General features: G+C 36.1%; 1 protein-coding gene across 3 annotated transcripts in view; it reads right to left on the reverse strand.

Moving 5' to 3' along the window:
- The window catches only part of LOC123321254 (forkhead box protein P1), a 96,322-nt gene extending 81,664 nt beyond the window's left edge, over positions 1 to 14,658 (reverse strand). The window contains exons 1-2 of one of the 3 annotated variants that reach the window (XM_044908689.1): positions 14,296 to 14,658; positions 3,483 to 3,587 (exon numbers count right to left, since the gene is read on the reverse strand). In XM_044908689.1, coding sequence (XP_044764624.1) covers positions 3,483 to 3,587; positions 14,296 to 14,313 — 123 coding nt within the window. In that variant the 5' untranslated portion in view covers positions 14,314 to 14,658. The remainder of the gene's footprint in view (positions 1 to 3,482; positions 3,588 to 14,295) is intronic. The other 2 variants (XM_044908688.1, XM_044908690.1) reach the window with 2 other exon arrangements.
- Between the last annotated feature and the right edge of the window lie 9,437 nt (positions 14,659 to 24,095).

Here is a 24,095-nt window from a genome sequence, read left to right on the forward strand (position 1 = left end):
TTCCACAGATAAAAGAAAGATCCCCTCAAATTACATAAAAGACTGAAAAAATAAACTTTGAAGAATGTCTGTAATTTTTCATCCCTTAGCCTGCAGTTGTTGTACATTTATCAAAATGAGAATAGAAAAAATTAAAGATCTTGAACTGAAATGGATTATGATGTCGAATTCCTTTGGTCGTGGCTCAAAACTGATATATTTCATCGAGTAATACAATGTCCTTTGATTAGTTTTTCCGAACAAAAATCCTTTGTCGCTGCTTCCTTCGGGAAAAATAGAGGTCAATCTCTCCTCAAGGACCGTAAACGATTCATTTCAGTTTTAAATCTTGTGTACAAACAAGACTTGCTTCTGAACTTATTATGATACTATTATGGTGTAAACAACAAACAAGGGGATGCGCTCGCCAGGAGCTATTACTTTCTACCCTTCCTCCTATTTCTATCGATTTATTCACTCCCTGAATATCGAGAAGTTAAAGCTGATCCTGAAGTTTCCCTGAACTCGGAGAATGTTATGGAAAAATCGACGTATGACCGTATTGACCAATGCTTTTCTGATTTTCGAAATATCCTCACAATCTACAAAGCAATAAAGCGAATAGGACTACCTTATTCCTTGTTAAAACCAGTTTTGTTGCACTGCAAATTCGACAATTCTGCTTATTGACGTAGCCTCCGAGGTGAAAATAGGACTCATCACTGAAGATGATTTTTCGATGAAAATCAGGATTATTCAGATGCATTTCAAGGTCCCAATCAGCGAAAATACGACGTTGCTGATGATCGACCGGCTTGAGTTCTTGTGTTAACTGAACCTTAAGAGCCCTAAGACGTAAGTCTTCGTGCAAAATACGGTGTAATGTCGTTTGTGAAATGCCTAATTCCAAAGATCGACGAGGCATCGTCAAATCTGGATTTTCGTCAACACTTCAGGATGCAGCAGCAATATTCTCAGTTTTTCTTGAGTGACACACAAGATTTCGATTCTTCACATCGCTAACTCATCTCAACAGCTCATATACCTGCCCAAATAGCGGGCTATTCAAAATGAAACATCTTATTGGAAAACCCTGAACCGCAATCTTGTCCAAAAGTGCTAGAGGATGGTTTCTTTCATGTATTGGGTATTGGATGGATGGTTTTGGGTTCTCGAATCTCTGATCTATCGATTTCTTCGTCTAGCTTCAGCGAACATCCGCTGATCCACTCGTTTTTTAGAGTTCTCTGAATAAATTTTATCATAAAACGTTTTCACTGGATAAGTCGAAGATCACCATACTAAGGAAATTATAATGCATGTTTACCTTTTCCTCGAACCTTATCGGAGATACTCGTAAACACTCTAAATGCAAAATTTCCTATTAATCAGTAAACAGTGGAGCTGCACAAGCTTGGAGGAATTGTTCAAGAAGAAACGAGCAAGGCAAACACTGATTAAGCAGTTTGCAACCACCGAAAAATATCCACGGAAACGCGGATTTGTTCAGAACGAACCTGAGAATATACAGCTAGCGTTTGGAGAACTTTTCATTGGAATATGCAAGAGATAATGATAAAAAATATAGACAAATTGAGATCGAATGGTGCAGGTTCACATTACATTTTGAAACCATTAATTCAGTGTTCACTTTTCAAGAGAATCTTAAAATTTGAACACTGAATTCTTGTCCATCAGAGTAATAATAATTATTAGATGGGAAAATCCTGAATATCTCCTTCGACTGTTTCTCCTAAGTGAAAATTTCTTCAAATTCTTCTCGAAGATTCAATAAGACCTGATGAAATTTTGTCAGAATGAAAAAATAACCTATCTAAACTTCTAATAGGCTCCCGATGAAAGGAGAAATTTTCATTTGAAATTTTTCCTGATTAATAATCAATTCGCAATTAAGTTAGCGCAAGAACCACACTAATTATGAAACTGAGTATGCCTACAGTTTCCTCCGCGTCTTGTTCCATCTGAACCTCCTCGGAAAAAAAAAGGAATCGTTTATAATTTCGTGTAAACAACCTCTGAAAGCGTTGAGAACTTCGTTTCTTTGTTAGGGCTTAAGCCGATGGGGATTCTCAAAATGCTCCTAAGATGCGAGTAAACACTTACAGATATTTATCGAAAATTGCATGCACATCTCCGGAATACCCACTCGGCGAGCTTTGGTTTTGCTCCTATGTTTTTCGTTTCGCGAACTGTTTACAGATGGATAATTCCCGATTTAGAATATTATTCTCTCTATGGAAGGCTGAAGAAGGAGAAGGAAGAATGAGGTATATCCCTTTATTTCCAGATTTGTACGATGATTCTTGATGAGGATAGCCTTTAGAGTTTTAAAGCAACAAAACAAAACTGCAGTTTGATAGTTGCGCATGAGTCGTCACATTCTGCAGACACTGCATGCGTCCGGCCCACTAGCGAAACCATACCTTAAGCCGCAACTCGCTATACTTCGTTTGACGAATATGAAATGACCTAGGTGACTCTACTCGAGTTTGATTGTGTGACTGTTACTGTAAATTCAAACTGGAACCGATTTTTGAGGAGAGTTGAGATGCTTTTCGAAGTACTAAATATCTGAAAGTCCAACGTCCGTAGATTAAAGATGAACATTAGGAAAACCGTGTCCAAGGTTGGATCTGATCCTGGCGCTGAAATTTATAGAACGGACAACCCGGCATTCTATCAATCTTTGCGTTAACGGGAAGCAGGGGAATGAGACGTTCAGAAATTAACAAACATTGAAGTGGAGCACAATAAACAAGTCGAACTGATTAATTTTCGCTTGTAAACAGAAAGAGAATACGTGGCTACAGCATCGGTTTGTTATAAATATGCTGACCGATTGTTTAGAATGTATACATTTTTTAACACGCTCGTAAATAGTTTTGGCACGATTTATGTCTATATTATAAATAATCGTGGGAAATGATAAAAAATTGCTGCAGGCCCCATCACGTTTTCCGCTATAGAGAGAGATCACCAGCAGAGGAGCCAAGCAGGCCACGTGTTTTCCATATTCCATTCTCCTCATTTGGAGAGTACCATGCTTAAATCAGTCCAATAAAATTTTTCACTATTATAACAACTTCCTCCCCATTTAAATCCAGTTATTATGTGATACCAGGCGATTTTTCGCAATTCTAAAGGCGCAGCAAAAAAAAATAAGTCGTTTTGCCATTGGGCCAACTAATATAGAAAACAAACAGGTTATTTCCACCAAAATTCATCTACGAGAGATTAAGATAGTTTCGTAAATTCAGGATATTTTTAAAGAAACTATAAGTAATCATATATAAGGAAAGATTTGACCCTATTTGTTGGATAACATTGTTGTCACAAGCTTAAGGTAGCAAGTTCACATGTTTCTGAATTTCACAGTTTTTTAATTCAAACTTAGCCATTCCATACCATAATTTGTTCCCTTTATATTATCGAATATATAGATAGAGATAGAGAGATATTTAGGTACATATAAGATTACTCACGCTATATCTCGACTGCCTGAAAGCAGGATACCATGGAGTCGTTCCAGAAAAATGATTTTTCATCCAGCCAACAGCACTTTCAAAGGGAACGTCTCCAATATGACCCTGAAAATGTGAAAAACGATTAATGTGACCAAAGTAGAAATCTGCAATTGAATAGATCGCATCAGAATGCTATGACATTTTTTCCGATTTGGTCCTGATCAAAAGATATGGCTATTTTAAGTTTTCATAATGAGCTGTGCCAGCCCTGGAAAAACAAAATAACCTTCAGAATAACTAGCTAATTCTGTGACACTAAACATCTGTGAATCATTTAAAAAGAGTTCCATTAGGTCAAAGTACCCAATTTTTCGAATTTCACAGATATTTTTTATTTTTGGACATACGACATTACGAGAAAATGGCGCATTATAAGAGAAAATCATCAGTGTATCTTGTGGAACAGTAGGAAAGACATGAGATATTCGCTAGGGTTGTCATTACCCCTGTAATATGATTTTTCAGCAGACGTTTATTGCTTGTTAGATTTGAGCTCATTATACAGAAGAAGAAGAAAGTGCACCGCAAATATCATATCTTTACTATCTTTGTAGAAAAATTCTCCACTCAACTGTTCATGTATAACTGGGGAGTTGAAACCCTCTACGAGATGTGGAGGGTAGTTGAAGCTTTTAAGGGCAACCCTAACAGGCCAGAAATAAATAGAACTTTTTTGATGATTTGGTCATTGCTGAGGTTATTTTATTAACACTTTTCTTATAACAGGAATGAAATAGTTGAAAATACTGAATTAGAATTTTTAATTTTTTATGTACATTGAAATCAATAACATACACCTTGAAAGTAATTGATGTTTCCGAATTATTATTTAAAACATACTTTATGGTACAGTATAGTGATTGATGGCATTCATTTCTAAAATTGTGATTTCATTTCAGATAATTCATCAAATATTAACCTACGAGAAATGTATGTTATTGATGGATGTCACTGACCTCAAAACACATTAAAAAAATTCGAATTCAATCAGTTCAACCGCTTCATCTTTATTATAAAACGAGGGTTGATAAAAAACCCCATCAATGACCGAATCATCTTCAGCGATAAGAGGTTTTTATCCATTCCTGGCACCAAAAGTTAGGGTTTAATTTTGAGAAACTCAAGAATCCTCCACCCCTGGTAGAGGGTGCAAAACAATTATAAAAATTTATTAACAGAATAGTAAATACCGCAGATATGAATATTGGGGGCTACATTTTGCTCAATCTGTATATGTAATGACAAGATTTTCCTCTGTAGGCTCGATGAAAACAATGATCAACGTGTAATATGGTAATGCTAAAGTGGCCCATAGGTGTTGGGTGAGGTCTGTACGGTTTTTCCTCGGAGAATGCCCGACGCATGTATGGGGTCCCTAAAGAGGAACAAACCCCAGCCATAAATAATGAATTTTCATTTTGCAAAGGCCATAGTTGCGGGAATTGGGAATTATTCGAGAGAATATATCAAGAATTTTTGGAAGGTCCAGCGGGATCTACTACTGTCCGGAGAGTGTTTTATTGTGGCGAGCTGAAAATGAAATCATAACACTCGTATCTCCCGGACTGGATGCAATGTCCCGGATAAATTTCTTGAAACTCGCCTTTAAGTCCATGAAATATATAAATCTAGAGGCGGCGTTCGCCCTCGCCATTCTTTCCAGCTATTTCGATGTTTCCTTTCCACTGTGTTTAACAAATCTCCAACTAAGAAACAGCGAGCAACCGAATTATCCCGCTTTTTCTATTTATAATCTTTTTGGATGCGACTAATATTGTGTGTTTTTCGATCTACCCGAACCGGATGCGTTTTGGAAGGGAGGGTCTGCCAAAAAATTTTACTTTTCTCTGAAATTCTTCACAAAAGTGAATCATTTTTTCAGAAAGCAAGTGTATACAGGGCGAGTCCTTGACTAGTACAAATATTTCAACAGTAGATTCTTGAGGTCAAAAGAAACACTTTTTTCCTTTACCATTTCTTCCGAATCGGCTCGGTTTAAAAGATACAGGCTGTTGAAAAACCATAAAAAATGTTATTTTTAGTTGTATCTCACAAACGGTTTCATCGAACGAAATGAATTTCAGAATATAGTTTTTCATTTGTCTGATGAATCTTTTTCGAACACAATATATCACCCACGTCTTCCAGTTTTCTCATTATGACCATAAGGTAACATAAAAATATCAAAAACTCAAAGAACCCAACTCTTGAAACTAAGTTGGACGCTATCTAATGAATATTTGAACGTTTTGTAAAATAACAGTATTCCTCATATTTTTTCCTATAATGCGCCGTTTTTGAGTTATTTGATTTTCAAAAATTGAAAAATATCTGTGAAATTTGAAAAACTGGATAATTTTGCTGAATACAACTCTGTTTAAAAGATCCACAGATGTGTAATGTCACATTTAGCTAGTTATTCTGAAGGCAATTCTGTTTTTCAAGGGGTAGTGCAGCTTAAAATGCCTATATCTTTTTATCGGGCCGAATCAGAAAAAATGGTAGAGCAAACAGTGTTTCTTTTGACCTCAAGAATCTACTGTTGAAATATTTTTACGAGTCGAAGACTCATCCTGTAGCACTGTGCGGAAATGGACGCTCTATTTGTTTCACATGAAACTGCGATAAATAAAACCCGAATTCTCTATGGCGTTCGGATTGATTAAAGGGTTCAAAAACATGCGAAAGATCAAACACACTCTATAAATATTTTCCAAGATATACATACGCATGGAGCTCTTCCGGCAATTTTAACCCTTCAGAAAATTCCAATTTTCTGACGTAGGTGTTTGTTCACGCACCATGTTCCTGTAGGAACGTTGGATTAATTTGAATATGGCCAAATGAAAATCATTATTTAGATTGGAGTGATTTTGGTCTTCAAAGTTTCCTCTCTACGAATGTGCTGGTTTTCAATTTTATTCCGGTTATAAAGTGAGAGTCTCTTACTTGAAATTAATTCAGGGAATCATAGACAGTGTTTTGGTTGTAAATATTGTTCCGCCAACAATTGGAGAGCAAAAAAAATTCCACTAGGGTTATAAGTTAGCTGAAAATAATAGTGAAATAAGATTCTGGATAGATAATTGGCTTGGTCCAACTAGCTGAGGGTTGTACATCCTTAAATGGGTCTGAAATTGTAATGTTATCAGATTTGCGATAAAAATTCGATAAGCTTCTGTTAGCTTAACGTTGACTTAGCAGAACCAACCATTTCTCCAACAATTGGAGAACAAAAAAGGTTTAACTAGAATAATAAATAAGCCTAAAGTTATCCTGATAGGGTGGTTTAATCCAATTCTCGATGAATATAGTATGAAGTAGTGGTATGGTTCTGTTATCATAACGGATAAGATAGCAAAACCGATTTTTCTTAACACACACTAGGAAAATCTCCAGTGAGTTCAAATGAGAGCCTAAAATGGTACTGAATTTAAGATATTATCAGATTTTTGATAGAAATTCGATAAGCTTCAACCTTAAGCTAGCAGAAATATCGATTTTTCGAAAAATTTGAGAGCAAACAATGTTTCACAAGACTCACAAGAGTAATAAATGAGTCTAAAGTTATACTGAAAGGATGGTATAATCCAATTCTCGATAAATATAGTATGTTGAAGTTGTTTGGTTCTGCTAATTCAACGGTTAAGCTAGCAGAACCGATGTTTTCAAACGCAAACAAGAAAAATTCCGCAGTTAATTCGAATGAGAGCCTAAAATGGGCCTGAAATTAAGATGTTATCAGATATACGATAGAAATTTGATAAGCTTTTGGCTTCTGCTAGTTTAATGTTGAGCTAGCAGAACCAACGATTTCTTCAACAAATGGAGAGCAGAAAATGTTTCACAAGAGTAATAAATAAGCCTTGAGTTATCCTGAAAGGGTTGTATAATCCAATTCTCGATAAATATAGTATGTTGAAGTGGTTTGGTTCTGCTAGTTCAACGGTTAAGCTAGCAGAACCGATGTTTTCAAACGCAAACAAGAAAAATTCCGCAGTGAATTCGAATGAGAGCTTAAAATGGGCCTGAAATTAAGATGTTATCAGATATACGATAGAAATTCGATAAGCTTTCGGCTTCTGCTAGCTGAACGTTGAGCTAGCAGAAGCAACGATTTCTTCAACAATTAGAGAGCAAAACATGTTTCACAAGAGTAATAAATAAGCCTTAAGTTATCCTCAAAGGGTTGTATAATCCAATTCTCGATAATTATAGTATGTTGAAGTGGTTTGGTTCTGCTAACTCAACGGTTAAGCTAGCAGAACCGATGTTTTTGAACGCAAGCAAGAAAAATTCCGCAGTGAATTCGAATCATAGCCTAAATAGGGCCTGAAATCAAGATGTAATCAGATATACGATAGAAATTCGATAAGCTTTCGGCTTCTGCTAGTTGAATGTTGAGCTAGCAGAACCAACGATTTCTTCAACAATTGGAGAGCAAAACATGTTTCACAAGAGTAATAAATAAGCCTTAAGTTATCCTGAAAGGGTTGTATAATCCAATTCTCGATAAATATAGTATGTTGAAGTGGTTTGGTTCTGCTAACTCAACGGTTAAGCTAGCAGAACCGATGTTTTTGAACGCAAGCAAGAAAAATTCCCCAGTTTATTCGAATGAGAGCCTGAAATGGGCCTGAAATTAAGATGTTATCAGATATACGATAGAAATTCGATAAGATTTCGGCTTCTGCTAGCTGAATGTTGAGCTAGCAGAACCAACGATTTCTTCAACAATTGGAGAGCAAAACATATTTCACAAGAGTAATAAATAAGCCTTAAATTATTCTGAAAGGGTTGTATGATCCAATTCTCGATAAATATAGTATGATGAAGTGGTTTGGTTCTGCTAACTCAACGGTTAAGCTAGCAGAACCGATGTTTTTGATCGCAAGCAAGAAAAATTCCGCAGTGAATTCGAATGATAGCCTAAAATGGGCCTGAAATTAAGATGTTATCAGATTTTCGATGAAAATTCGATAAGCTTTGGTCTTCTGCTAGCTTAACGTTGAGCTAGCAGAACCAACGATTTCTCCAACAAATGGAAAACAAAAAAAGGTTCAACTACAGTGATAAATAAGCCTTGAATTATCCTGAAACGATGGCTAACCCAATTCTAGATAATTATAATATGTTGTAGTGGTTTGATTAACATTCAAGCTAGCAGAACCGATGTTTTTGAACGCAAACAACGAAAATTTACAGTGAGCTCGAATGAGAGCCTAAAATGGGCCTGAAATCAAGGTGTTATCAGATTTTCGATGAACACTCGATAAGCTTTTGGCTTCTGCTAGCTTAACGTTGAGCTAGCAGAACCAACGATTTCTGCAACAAAAATTGGAGAACAAAAAATGTTTCACCGGAGTGATAAATACGCCTGAAGTTAGACTGAAAGCGTGGTATAATCCAGTTCTCGAAAATATAGTATGTTGTAGTGGTTTGGTTCTGCTAGTTTAACGGTTAAGTTAGCACAACCGATTTTTTTAAGCGCACACAAGGAAATTCCCCAGTGAGTTCAAATGAAAGCCTAAAATATGACAGAAATTAAGATGTTATCAGAATTTCGATCAATATTCGATAAGCTTTTGACTTCTGCTAGTTTAATGTTGAGTTAGCAGAACCAACGATTTCTCCAGCAATTGGAGAACCAAAAATTTTTCACTAGAGTGATAAATAAGGCTGAAGCTAGCCTGAAAGGGTAGTATAACCCAATTCTCAATAAATATAGTGTGTTGCAGTGGTTTGATTCTGCTAGCTTAACTATTGAGCTAGCAAAACCGTTGTTTTTCGAAAGCACACAAGAAAAATCCTCAGTGAGTTCGAATGAGAGCCTAAAATAGGTCTGAAATTAAGATATTAGCAGATTTTCGATAAAAATTCGATAAGCTTCTGGCTTCTGCTGGCTTAACGTTGAGATAGAAGAATCAACGATTTCCTCAACAATTGGAGAGCAAAACATTTTTGCTCTCGTGATAATGAGTTTAAAACTATGTCCAGATTGAAACGAAAACCACAAGGTGGTTGTTAAACAGGGGGCCATTTCTCATGAAATGTTATTCAATTCCTCCCCGGTCCAACATCGGATGATGCCTCCCGGGAGTAAAATCAGCTTCCTTCAGTTGCGATCCCTTGATCTAAAAACGGTTAACCAATTGTCACTTCCGGCTTCGCTGCGACAAGCTAAAATATAGAATGTCTGGTCAGAGGGTCATCATTGGATTGGGCAGAAGGGGAGGGCATAACCGCAACACAACAGCTATCAGCTATCGTCAGCATTCATCGGACGAGATGCCGAATTGCTATTCCGAATAAAACTCGGCCCCGCCGTAAGATACAGATTTCGGTTTCCCGATAATTTACGATTTTCACGAAACACTTTGTTCTTTGTCACTCGCCTGCCTCCTATATTTTATGGCTTCCTCCTAACCCGATTCATTTTAATTTGGGGTTGGTGTCAATCGGCTGATGTTTTATGCATCCGAGCTTCGGCGGTGCATGGCATGACAACCGGCGATAATACGCCGAAAGGTTCATTATTTACACAATCATCGAAATGCAACATTCACTGCCCAACAAAAAATTCATATACACCTTACCAAATACCCCTCAATCGTTTTCACTCAGAGCATTGAACCACTGCTGCTTCAGCATGAAATTTTTAACATTATTAGCTATCTCTTAGAAGAATCCTGAAACACGTCGATATACAGGGTCTTTGACTCAAACAAATATTTTAACAGTAGATTCTTGAGGTTAAAAGGAACACTTTTTTTCTTTACCATTTTTCCCGAATCGGCTCGGTTTAAAAGATACAGGCTGTTGAAAAAGCATAAAATTTTTTATTTTTTGGTTATATCTCACAAACGGTTTCTTCGAATGAAATGAATTTCGGAATTTAGTTTTGCATTTATTTGATGAATCTTTTTCGATCACAAGATATCACCCACGTCTTCCAGTTCTCTCATTATGACCATTACGTACCATAAGAATACCAAAAATTCGAAGAACCCAACTCTTGAAATTGAGTTGGACGCTTTCAAATGAATATTTGAATGTTTTGTAAAATAAAAGTATTCCTCATATTTCCTCGTATAATGCACCGTATTCGAGTAATTTGATGTTCAAGAATTGAAAAGTATCTGTGAAATTTGAACTTTGGCCGAATACAACTCTGTTTAAAAGATCCACAGATGTGTAGTGTCACAGATTAAGCTAGTTATCCTGAAGATAATTTTGTTTTTCCAGGGTTGTCACAGCTCATCATGAAAACTTAAAATAGCAATATCTTTTTATGAGTGCCGAATCAGAAAAAATTGTTTAGGAATAAAGTGTTCCTTTTGACCTCAAGATTCTATAAAATAATTGTACGAGTCAAAGACTCGCACTGTATAAAGTGCGAGTCTCTATGGTGGAATAAATTCAGTAAATCGAAAACAACTTTTGTGTTGCGAATATATTTACGCTTTATTGATGCAAGAAAATGTATACAGCGTGTCTTAACTCCTAGATATGACGATGTTTTTTTTCTAATAGCAATAGTATAGTAATTTTCTATGACTTATTTTAAAACGTACCTATATCAAGTTATACATTAGCACCAAATATCAAATTCTTATTCCAAGTTGAAAATAAAAAAAAAACTATGCCGTGAAAGTTGTGTTTTCAATGCTATTGTCAAGATAGGAACGCTCGTATAGTGCGAATGAAAATGAATTTCCCATCACGCCATATTTTCCTTAGTTGAAAATAACAACCCGATATGAAATACTATCACATGGGTAATTTTGATGAAGTAATAAAATATGAGGGACTGCAAAGAAAAATATGATATATCTAGCATTCATTTCTCCGTAGTGGAAAAAAGTATATCATAAATCCATTCTTAATGCTGAAACGAACAAAAAACAACAGAAAATGAATCTTCATTATCAAATGCCTATTGTGTGGTGCCACAAAACCCTAAAGAATAAATCACGAACTGTGAGACCAGTTCCTTCCTAGAATTCTTGAAGACAGTCATGTGAAAAACACCCCTCCCGACTTATTCAAATGGCTGAAAAATATTATCTCGCGATGTAACAAAAATATTTAGGAAACTTTGTTCATTATGGTAAATAATAGACCTTAAATCATAGCAGATAAAAATGCGTGAAGTTGTTTGATAAATCAAAAATTTAAGAATTCAAGAGTGCTCTGAAATTACGTCTCCGAAAGTCTGGGAAAGAAGACACCCACACCATAAAAACGATTCCACTATGCTATTAGGAGCAGCCACTGAAATTTTGCTCTTATTTTCTTATTATAAGGGGATCAACTCGCCCCTCTACAATGACCTTGAACTGTATAGAGTTGCGAGGAAACAAGGGGGAGAATGGAAGTTTTTCGTGGCGTGCCACCTCTAACATTCATAATAGGACCGTTGGAAAAGAGTTTTTTAAACAATATGAACACAATAGCTTCCGTCGAGCTGACAACAGTGTTCTCAGACGAACTTTGAGAGATCAAACGCAGTAACGAAGAAAAACGTTTAGAATTTGTGTCATTCCTCAATTTTCTACCCTCGAAATGAGTGGATGGGAGGAGCGTTGCCAGATGACATACAAATTTTTTTAAGTTTTCCGAAAATTCTATGACGAATGAGAAAAACGAACAAATGTTGAAAGTTCATGAACATACTCGAGTACTGGACTATTTTCGAATCATTTCAAACTTCAAGAGGAACCTAACAATGAATTCGACATACTGAGAATCAGGTGCATTGAATATCAAAGGGGGCAAGTACATAAAACTGAAAATTTTATGTGCTTGTAAGTTTGCCATTCATTCAAACCGAACAGTTTCCTGTTTTTCGATAATGTGTGAAACATGTCCATACAATAGGTATGCCAGTGTAATCGTATTCGTAAAAATCAACAGCTATAAATGATCTATTTTTGAAGAGATGAATGACTGCAGAAGGACCATTCATAAAGTTCCATTCATCCATTCGTAGGTGCAATGTTCTTGGATACAATTGATGCATGAAACAACATCCGACAATAAAATAGATATTAGATTTTGATCGATTCGATCTCAGGGGGGTAACTCCCTACTATGATAACAATTTTCGGTACCGATAAACATATATAATGTTTATATGCATAGACGTATCAATTTCATCACTTGAAAGAAATTCGTATCTCAAAAATTGTATTATAGCGTTGACAATAACGGCTATTGGGTTTCGAATTTATTGTTTATCGAAATAGAGCTTGCTGTAATGTGCTATTGAGACCCTGCTCAGATGCGCTCTGAAACAGTGAAAATCTATTTGAAAGCGGAATATTGAATAAGGGTATTTCCCAGAATGATGTACAGGTATATACAGAGCGAGTTAGAAGAAACGCACAAAATTCATAGCTTCGGTTTTTTACTATTCCGAGCAGGCCAATTTTTATTTCAAATTTTGATTTTTTCATGTTTGGGAAGTTCGTCATGCGCCTTTTACGAACTGAAAAATCAATTTGTGATGAAATTGATACAAATAAGTATATTCTCCCAAGTACAATCCAACGAATAAGGGTTGAAAATATAGCATAAAATCATGAAAAATAATATTCGATGAAATATTCTGATTGGACTGATTAAACTGAAAATTTGTATGGCTTTTTTGAAGTCGAGGGATTAGCACATTCTTCCTGATAGATCTGACAACACAGCTAGCGAACTATGATCAGCAATAATTGGAAATAATTTTGCTGTTTGTGCATTCGATTCCGAATGCGATTTCAAAAATACAAGAATGTTGCAAAATCGCTTCCATCAAGTTCACGAACTGGCTTCTCTGTCGATTATTATTGGTTGATGAATCCATTTCAGCTGAGCAGGTGAGTTATTTCAACCTATAAAAACGTTGAAAGACGTTTTTGTTTGAAAATATCTAATTTATCCAGTAATTAATTCGACCGGAGTGTTTATATTTACAATAATTTGTTTGTTTGTGAAACCAGTCGCTGACTGAATAAATAGGCTTCCTTGGAATCAATTATTTTGGTAGAGTAAACATTTCGAATAGATACTGATAACAGATTTGAAACTTGTCCTTTCTAGTATCGCTACTTTGACTTCATACAATATGAAAAAATAATATGTGGGAAACTATGGCCTATAAGATATCGAATGAAATTTTAGGCTTAATATTGGAGTTGAAATCTAAAACAACTTTACACTCAAAATTTCAGTTTGAAATTGTAATTGTAGGTAATGGTTTGATAGACTGGTAAATCATGTCGTATTTGACAGGTTCAGGTATATACCTGGTGTAAAAAAAATCTGATTTGATTGTGAAAATTGGAATGTTCACGATTTTTTTATCAATTTCGATTCGAAATGGTTTAGGTTAAAATATTCAGAAGATTTTGAAAATTACCATTGTGTGAAGTTCACATTGTTTTTTGATTCTCAAATAAACATAGGTACCGCAGTTCAGCGTTGATTTTTCATTCAAGAATATTGATTCTCAATTTAATTATTGAGGTTGCAATTTGATTGAAGGACACTCTCAATTGGCGGTAAATTTCATGAGAATCCTAAGCATTCTTCGAGAAGAAGCCAGCAAAAGGAAAAATATTCATAGATGCCCATTTTTTTAAGTGTAAGAATTTATTAAACTGTGCTGTGCAAAGTCCTTATGTTCAATATTCAGTTTAGAGAAATATACGAACATCTTATTCGAAAATGTTCATAAGATAGTTGTGGAATTCAACCACATATTCTGTCGAGGTTGTTTTACCTGGGAAAATGAAATCATGAAGTTTCACCAATTCTATCCAATTCCTCAGATTACCACGAGCATGGATCATCGAGTTCATACAAGAATTCACTTATATTGTACAGCAGCCACATGCGTGGGAGTCCGACCACAGTTCAAGAAAAAATCGAAAACCATTTTGGCGGGAAAATTACCGACAACCAACGCACAATAATCTTGATCATCATTACGTAATAATTCAAGCGGGAATTTGAAATGTAAGGTTATGAACCAGTAGCGAAAGCGAGGAAACCATACTAGCAAAGACCGAAAACATACTGACTATAGAATAGCATACGTCTGTGCTGGATGTAATGTTGTTTACTATTTACTTGTCTGTTGCCTCGCCCGTATGAGAGATGTTGTTTACTCAGTTATATTTAGATTTTAGAGAAATGCAAAAGCAAACTCACTACACCTGCCTCGAAAGGAGGCACAGGGGCGGATTTCGTTTTTTTTATTGCTCATCGGGAGCGTGATCTGCATTCGAAAACTGTTACGTCCCGCGCGATTCTTTCTTAACGAGTGAAAACTATGTTAGAGCCTTCCGGATGTGGCATAATATCGAATAAGCACGCACATATAAACGCGAAAAGTTTTGCAACATCTAAAAATGTTTCCTGTGGATTTTTTCACTATCAGAGGAAAATTTTTCAATGGTGGAAAGGCTATGGGAATAGGAGAGTAGAAAACGAAAGAGATATAGAACAGAAGAGCTGGGTAAAGCCGAGTCATTTGGCATTTTTCTCAGGGAAATTGTTCTTGAAGATTATTAAAAATGTCTCCACTTAAACCTGTCATGAGTACTACTGAATAATTCTTGGTTAAAATAATGAAATATTACTATTTCTTTTTTAGTCCATGACAATCAATGAGAATCAGTATACTGAATTACCAATATATTTGGTCCTTTCTGATCTGATCCCACTGTTGAAACTTCTCAAAATATTTTTAACCTTTGGCCCTAGAGACGGTCCACATAACTTTATCGTTATGATAGGATTATTCGTTAGGTTTCAAAAATACAAAGGAAATTGGGCTAATTCGAAAAAGTCCATATATTTCCAAGTTGGTGAATGAATCCAATCATTGAAATTTCGCTGACCTATTCCATAAAATAAATATTCTAACTATGAGGTCATCGTATGTATTAATGTTTAGAATTTATTGAAATTACAGATACATTTCAGTATTTCATAATCATAAACAATCAGAAGGTCTAGTACGTAAAATAATTTCCACCCACACTGCTGAAAATCCTCCTCATTCCGATGTTGCCAGGAAATCACGAAGAGTGTAAATTGCTCTTTAAAATAACATATATGTATTCGAAAGCCTGCAAACGAAAGGTATCGGAATGGACAGTCTCTGGTCCCGAGCAGGTAAAAGCCTTCTGGTTAAACAAATAAATAAACATTGGATATTTGGGATGCAGGTAAATAATGTGACTTGTCTTTCACCGCCTTGAAAGAGATTGACAATCGAGAGTCTCAACTTCTATAGGCACAATTTTTTTCTGCTTGAATTCTTGACGAGAACACTCAGAATTATCAGGTTCTTGCAAAAAAGGGGAACTTTCTGAAGCAACTGTAGGTACGATACGACATTTTTGTTAGGGATCTTTTATCTATATGATAAAGCTAGCAGAACTCAGATATAGAAGAACATCTCAAAAAAAATCCACGTTTTTCATTGCATTTTCCCAGAAGAAAAAGTCCAACAATAATGGAGAATTTGAGAATTTGGGCGTTATTGGTATTGTTTTCGAATTTCATTCCTACTGCTATACTCAACGAATAAAGTTTCCATCTTAGAATAAGATAAAGATGATAATTCATAAGTTTTTGTCAGTATTTCAGGGTTAAGGTTGAAATAATATAGAATGGTAATAATATATTGTTCGGTTCAACTAGCTTTTACGTTAATCTCACATAAAATAGATGATGGCTTCCTCCTACAATTGAAGAGCAAAAATTCTAGAATATATTAGACAATATATTTGAGAAAATCGATGATCCTAAGGTGATCCTGCTAGATTTGAAAGGTTAAATACGAATGAGCTTCTTATACCAACATAATATCACTCTAGATAAATGGCTGCTTGGAAATAGCTACTCGAAAATGGCTGTTTGAAAATGACTGCTTGAAAATGGCTGTTTGAAAATAGCTGTTTGAAAATGGCTGTTTGAAGATGGCTGCTTGAAAATGGCTGCTTGAAAATGGCTGCCTAATTCGGACCAGTCAACAACTGATAGTAATAGATTTACCTTTCTCGTTTCAGGCTCAGTCGGATAAGCTTAATTTCCTTACCGTCAGATTCATAATAGATCATTTTCACGCTTCAGCCTACTCGGTGTACCTCCTATTTAAATCTTTCCCCGGTTCATCACGCAAAAGTCGAATTCTGCGAAAAAGATCAAACGCCTGACGGTAAGAAATGCAGGAAGTGAAATGTAGCCAATACCCCCGGGAGAAAGAAATCAGTATTCATATTAACTGTTCGCAATTGAGGAAACCCACCCCTCAGCCACAAAGGTGGCAACTTATTATAAGGGTGTATCGGTGAAAAGCCTACATTATGAGGCCCCTGATACCGGCGTGAATGCTCCCGACTGTGAAACACTCCGGGAAACTCTTCTAATCAAAGAGGACACTTTGAGAATAAAAATATCACGCCCGATATCTCACCCTGCATATTTATGTCGCGTGTGAAGAATGAACGTCAATAAACCCAAATTTGATTGGCGGATAGAGTACTCCTCATTAATCTCTATTTACCGCATCTTCCCTTTCGAAATGAAGTTTAGCAATAGATGAGAATATGACATGGACCGGATTTAAGAAATTGGCTAGATGGATTGGCTAGAAACTTGAAAGTGAGTAGGTAAAATTGAACTTATTCATTGGGATTAGAGAATGTTGATGTCATCAACACTTCACTGAAGAGAAGGATGATTTGAAAAGCTCGACAAAAAGGGATAAACAAACGATTCCTTTCTACCCTAAGAGATTTTGGTCTCAGTTATATTTGATGAGCATGACAAGCAAACGATGAGGGACCGTCATTAATTTACGGCTTATTAAGGCCGTATTATAGAAGTCGAGTTACACACGATTCAAGTAGTCGTACATGAGGGAATTGAAGGGGCTGTTTGCTAAGAAACAGTATGATAAGTCAGCAAACTGAACTAACTTGAATCCAACAACAGCCAAGTGGTTAGTTAGTAGTGTAAAAGTACAAATACAACGGTTTCCCTTGAGGTTAAACGGCAAGGTACATACACGCATTGTTTCCAACCAGGCAATGGTTTGAAAGGAAATACCGTCGAAAAAGGACAAACTTATCGGAGCGCATAGTTCAACAAAGTTTTCCCAAGTTTTGGTCTACGTAACTAGTAAACGTCTTTCAATATACATGTCCGTAATTTAGCCGACTATAAGCTCTCGAAGTGGAGCGAGATCGCTGAAGTTACTAGATGATTGTTCCCCTAGGCCTCAGTTAATTGTGTTGTAATAGCAAGAAGCAAATGAAAGCATTTGCAGTAGGGTTATATTATTCAGGTACACTGAAAATCCTTATTGCTCACATATAACATCCTCCTTCGTTGTTCGTAGATGCCGAAAGTATGTCGTTCTGCCGTCTCAGGAGACCTTATAAATTGTAAAATGCATCGTCAACCTTTATTGCTGGGAAATACCGAAAACCGTCTCACCAAGACACGCGATCTTCCGAACAGATTTTCCATATGGGATTATACAGAGTGTGAATGAAAAGTTGCAAAAAAATTAGGGACTGATACCCTCTCAAATATAGTTTGGCAATTCTGAATGTGAATCAATCTAAGGCTACATTCTATATTTCAATTCATCTTGTTTTTTTCACCAACAACCCACTTTCTACTGTTTCAAATATTCTCTTAAAATCCACGAAAACAGGTGGTATATAACCTTATTAAACAGGGTGTAAGATGGGAAACATTTTAATGTGAGATAGAGAACACTTAGAGCATCACGAAAAACCCCAATATGTAGTACCTAGGAGTTCCAGATGTACAGGGTGTAATAAATCGGTGATATGGAGGTGTTCTCTATCTCCTATTGAAGAATTTTCGATCTAGTCTGGGATATCCAGTATGATCTTAATACAGTGCAAAGTGGTGGTGACATTTTTGAGTTTATATGTGAAATTTCATGTTCAGTCCAAAAAATGGGCATCAGCAATGGGAAACGTTATCCTTTAAAAACTTCCAACCAACGCATCTCGTAAATTCTGACGAATCATGTCGGATTAAACGATAAATAGCGTGTTGATTAAATTCGTTGGGATGACAAATCAATTTAATTCTTGAAAATCCCCCATCTAATACTGAAATATGTCGGTGTTTCAATCAACGTGAATACACACATTCGTAGCTCTTCGAAAACACTTCATTTCTGTATCGAATGACATTCGCAATGGGTCACAACGAGAACTAAAAACGAACAAATAATGTGTTTTGACACTTTCGGAAATGGGAAGTTTGCAGGTTTTTTAAACTGAAAGCCAAAACTGAGCTAAAACTTTCACCTAAAGTACAAGAAAAGTGTCTAGTTTGCTATAGATCCAATGGTAAACTCAAAAACAGAGACAACCATTGGCCTTCATTCTACACTGGTAGAGGTTTGAGTGAGAGAATGTTGAATTTAGGCTATTGTCTTTGTTTTTGAGATTTACTTTTCAGGCAACAATTGGCTATATTGCAAACTGAATAGTTTTCATGTAATTTTTAGTAGAAGACCATGGCTTTATGTTATACCTTACTCACAAGAGATCCAGCATTTCGAATCCTGAAGAAGGCTTGACTACTCGGCCGAAACGTTGATTTATGAATTGGAAGTAAGACATCTTGCCATTCTCAAGAATCCCTTCACCCCTTATAGGCCCTCTTATTATTCAAATACGAGATAACCCTTCCAAATGGTAACGATTAAGAAATTGTCAAAAAGTGTCAGGAGTTTTCTTAATTTCTTTCTCGTTTTCTCCTATTTTCTAATGAATAACCACTGATATATCTATGGGAGATGATTCCCCAACATAAGGCTCCTGTAGCATTCCTTGAACAACTGAAGAATAGTATTGTATGATACCCTATTTCGCTAACCTCTTTTAACTCATACATATGCTATATTGTTTGACAACTAAAAATGTATTACTAGGATTCAAAAGAATAATGTCGGGAAAACAATGAATTTATGAATAGTGTGACTTCTTGGCTATTCACCCAGCTACGTTCAGTGAAAAGTAATAGTTGGCGATACGGTTCCGTTTGGAAAAGCAATAAAACCCGAGAAGAGGGAAAATTATAAGGTCTCATTGCCACATCTTTCTTCCAATACATCCGTTATAAAAACCGAAGTTCCTGAAGTTCAAACTTGAACAATTCTGATGTATGATCCCATCAAACATTTATCCATTGAAACCATGTCTACGGGTTGAAACTAATCGAAAACCAGCTTCTACACTTTAATGGAAATTGTTTCTGAAGCATAACAATTTGTTTTATGTTTTTTCTAACTTCCTGAAAACTCTATTACGCGCATGATATATTCTAATAGCCCCGAGAAATCGCTTCTGAACCTACAGCTAGAAAACATTTCAAAACCCCCCAATTATCTTCCCCCGATAATATATTTTAGTCTCTTCATTTTCCAAGGTTCTTTCGGTAATGCGTTAACGTTTCATGAAAAACAGTTATGAAGTTATTACGTTGATAATTGCGTTCTCAAGCGGAGCCTCTGGAACGCAAAGTGGGTTTGGTCCACGGAGGAATAGAAGCATCGAAACTGCATCCAGTAAAGAGCGTTCAAAAAAGATTCACCCTCAAGTGAAACTCCCACGATCATTTAATTGATTCCATCGTTTTGGAAATTTTTCGATAGTCACCTTTCGAGTGGATTATCCCTCAATAACAATAACCGTAGATGGAAATGTGATACATATTCTGAAAGAGCAACTCTTCTAGTAATAAATCTGAAAATTTTATGGAGCTCGATGCAGCCGTTCGGTCTTGACGATCATTTAATTGATTTCATATTTTTGGAAATTTTTCGATAGTCACCTTTCGAGTGGATTATCTCACAATAGCAATGACCGTAGATGAAAATGTGATACATATTTTGAAAGAGCAACTCTTCTAGTAATAAATCTGAAAATTTTATGGAGATCGATGCAGCCGTTCGATCTTGACGATTATTTATTCAGGCTTGTTTGTATTAGAGTGGTTCACAACGGTTGTGAACTGTACAGAGCAAGCGCAAATGGATTTTCGCTACCCTAAAATGGAATTGCGCTTGCTCTGTACAGTTCACAATCGTTGCAAACTACTCTACGAACAAACCTAATATCCATGTTCTAAGTTCGCGGACCATATTTTGGCTTCTGCTTGCGGACAACTACTTGGGAACCACTGTTTTAAACAGAGTTGTATTCAGCCAAAGTATCCAATATTTTGAATTTCACAGTTATTTTTCATTTTAGAATATGAAATTACTCGAAAACAAGGCATTATGCGAGAAAATATGAAGAATACTTATATTTTACAAAACGTTCAAATATTCATTAGATAGCGACCAACTAAGTTTCAAGAGTTGAGTTCTTTGAATTTCTGGGGTATTTTTGTGGAATGTAATGGTCATAATGAGAAAACTGGAAGACGAAGGTGATATCTTGTGATGATGAAACTATATTCCGAAATTCATTTCATTGGATAGAACTGTTTGTGAGATAGAACTGAAAATTACATTTTTTTTATGGTTTTTCAACAGCCTGTAAGTTTCAAACCGAGCCGATTCGGAAAGAGCGTGTTTCTTTTGACCCCAGGAATCAACTGTTGAAACATTTGTACGAGTCGAAGACTCAGGCTGTATATATTTTGATCTCGATATACTTTTCCAATAAAGATTTCAAAAAGTGGCGAACGTCTGAGAATTGAAAAAAAAATTAGATTGAATCCGAAACATTCAATGTTTAAAAGTATAGTCAAATATCCTGGCTTACCATTTTTCGTTGGAGGATAGCCACACTGTTTATAAGTATCGAATTTTCGTTTACGATAGCGAAGAGGGTGAAGCTGTCCGTAAACGTCAAAAATTAACGTATCTTGTAATTGCTTCGGGATGATTCGGTTAGGGGTAGGAACCGAGTTGCGTAAAATGCGATTTCGGAGGCATTGAGTGATATAAAATATGAGCAACATTCGCCAAATTGTAGTCTTAAGGCCTCGAATCCTGACTACAGTCAAACGACCGGGCTATTACTTCAGATAGAAGATTGGCAAACCCCTTAACGCACCGACATTCGGATCGCAAATTTTAATGCCTCTTTCGAAGATTCCCCGGCAAAAGTTATCACAATAATTCTGAAGAGCCAGAGCGTTTAATTAGAAGTTCGAACAACAGAATTTGAAAATTGTTCGGTCGAGACGGACGCATACACCAGACGGATATTGTTTTCTGAACGCTGCATTTCGCTTTATTATCATTTTAACCGAATAAATTCACAGATGGAATTTTGATTTTATTAAAACTGAATCAACACCCCCCACCTCATACCACCCTGCACGAAGTTTCAGTTCCTTTCGTTGGATTTCCTCAACAGGAATTCTCCGATTTTGATTTTTTTTTGAGATGCAAAAGCGTATTTTTCAACCTGCAAGTGTGAATTCACAGTATCTCATTTCACAGCACCCTAGCTAGGAAACTTCCAGAATTCAGTATACGAAAAATATTTCAGGGCCGTCCAATATGTTCAAAGCAGGTTGAGTTGTGTAATTACCCAGGTACTGGACAGAATAATGACGTTTTCATCATATTTTTCTAGTAGTTACAGATTTAAATTTATATTCGCGATTTTTCCACCTGACTATAGTTATTTTCATTCACGAAATTGATACAACTCAAGGAAAATACCGTTTTTCAACTCTTTCGATGAGGGGAATTGCAGATTGACAAGTCCAGGTCTTTGGGATGCCACAGATTCCCAATTTTTCACAGTCAGAAGAAATCTCCATAAAGTCAATCGAAACCCTTGGTGGAACAGTTGCACTCACTCGCGAACACAAGCGTCAAAGATTAGATTGGGCAATGGGGTGGTTACACTGGCGAGTTGAATGGCCATAAGTACTTTTTTTATTGTTTGGACCGCTTACAAAGAGCCCTTTATGTCCACATAGCACACCTGAAAACGCTGCAACCGCTCTGAGACCTTTTGCCACAACTTTGGCAACAAATTGAGCAGGATTCTCTCAAAAACATGGACAGAAAATGACAAGCAGATATTTGCACATGGAGGTCATACTTTGTTTCGAGCACCCCATGAAGAACCACCTGATTTCTGAAGAAAATTAGACAGGGTGTATATGAAGGTGAGGCTTTTTTTTCAACAGAAGGTAGAACTGGTCAAAAGGAAGCGTTTCACCAAAATCACCTATACAAAACTTTCAAAATTACAAAGTTGAAAAAAAAATTGAAAATGATTACTGAAATAGATCCTAATACGACCCTAGACCGTTTGTTAGCTGAATTATAGCAAAGCAGTGGGAAAAATTTATCTCCTGATTCGACCATGTGGTTTCGTTTAGGATATTGGCTCGTTCGATATTTACGTGGTGATGGAAACTTAGGGTTGCCGAATTGTTCTCATTATTTTTTAGTAACTTACACGATTTTATGAAATGGCTAAATTCGATGCCAACTGACATAAGAGACTTAGGACACAAATGTAAAAAATAGAATAATACTTCAAAACCTCACCAATAAAATTCGTCTAAATTATTCACGAATTTTTTCACAGTGGGCATCACAATCTTTTTGTTCGAACATCCCAACAATCGTCGTAAAAATGGGATGAAATGGGGAAACATCATAGCACTTTTTCAACATAACTAACATAAGCACTTTCAAGAAACTGCCTCGATTTTCTACATTTTTGTTCACTCTAAATTGCACGATACAACAATTATGATTCTCTCAAAAGTGACCTGATGCATCTAGTCCGATGAACTTGGTACTGAACCATTCATTATTCAGCCATATCTTTATGTTTTGTTTCGTTTTTGCGATGCCGGAGTCACCTTCCACAGTCCCGTACTTGAAATTCAATGAAATTTAGTCGAACTTCTAGGGGTTGTATCTCATTCATCTTGGATATCTTATATACTAGACAATTTTTGGTTAAACGACTTATTTTGATGAGTTCTACCTTCTATCAAAAAAAAGCCTCACCTTTGAAAACATCCTGTTACTGTGGGAAGTTCAGAAATTTTGTTACTGTTTCAAAAGTTTATGAAAAACCAAATGTTTACACTCTTTTGTCTGAATGGGTTTCTTGTTCGAACATTCCGACAATCGTCGTAAAAAAAAGGTGAAATGAGGAAACATCATAGCACTTTTTCAACAAAACTAACATAAGCACTTTCAAGAAACTGCCTCGATTTTCTACATTTTTTTCACCCTAAATTGCACGATACAACAATCATGATTCTCTCAGGAGTGACCTGATGCATCTAATCCGATGAGCTTGGTACTGAACCATTGTCCTGTCACATGTTTATGTTTTGTTTCTCGTACTTGAAATTCAATGAAATTTTGTCGAACTTGTAGGGGTTGTATCTCAGCCATCTTGGATATTTTATATGGACAATTTTTGGTTAAACGACTTATTTTGATGAGTTCTACTTTATGTCAAAAAAAGCCTCACCTTTGAGAACATCTTGTATAATTTTGAACGTAAACTTTCCAAATGA

This window comes from Coccinella septempunctata, chromosome X (assembly GCF_907165205.1).
Source record: "Coccinella septempunctata chromosome X, icCocSept1.1, whole genome shotgun sequence".
Taxonomy (NCBI): Eukaryota; Metazoa; Arthropoda; class Insecta; order Coleoptera; family Coccinellidae; genus Coccinella; species Coccinella septempunctata.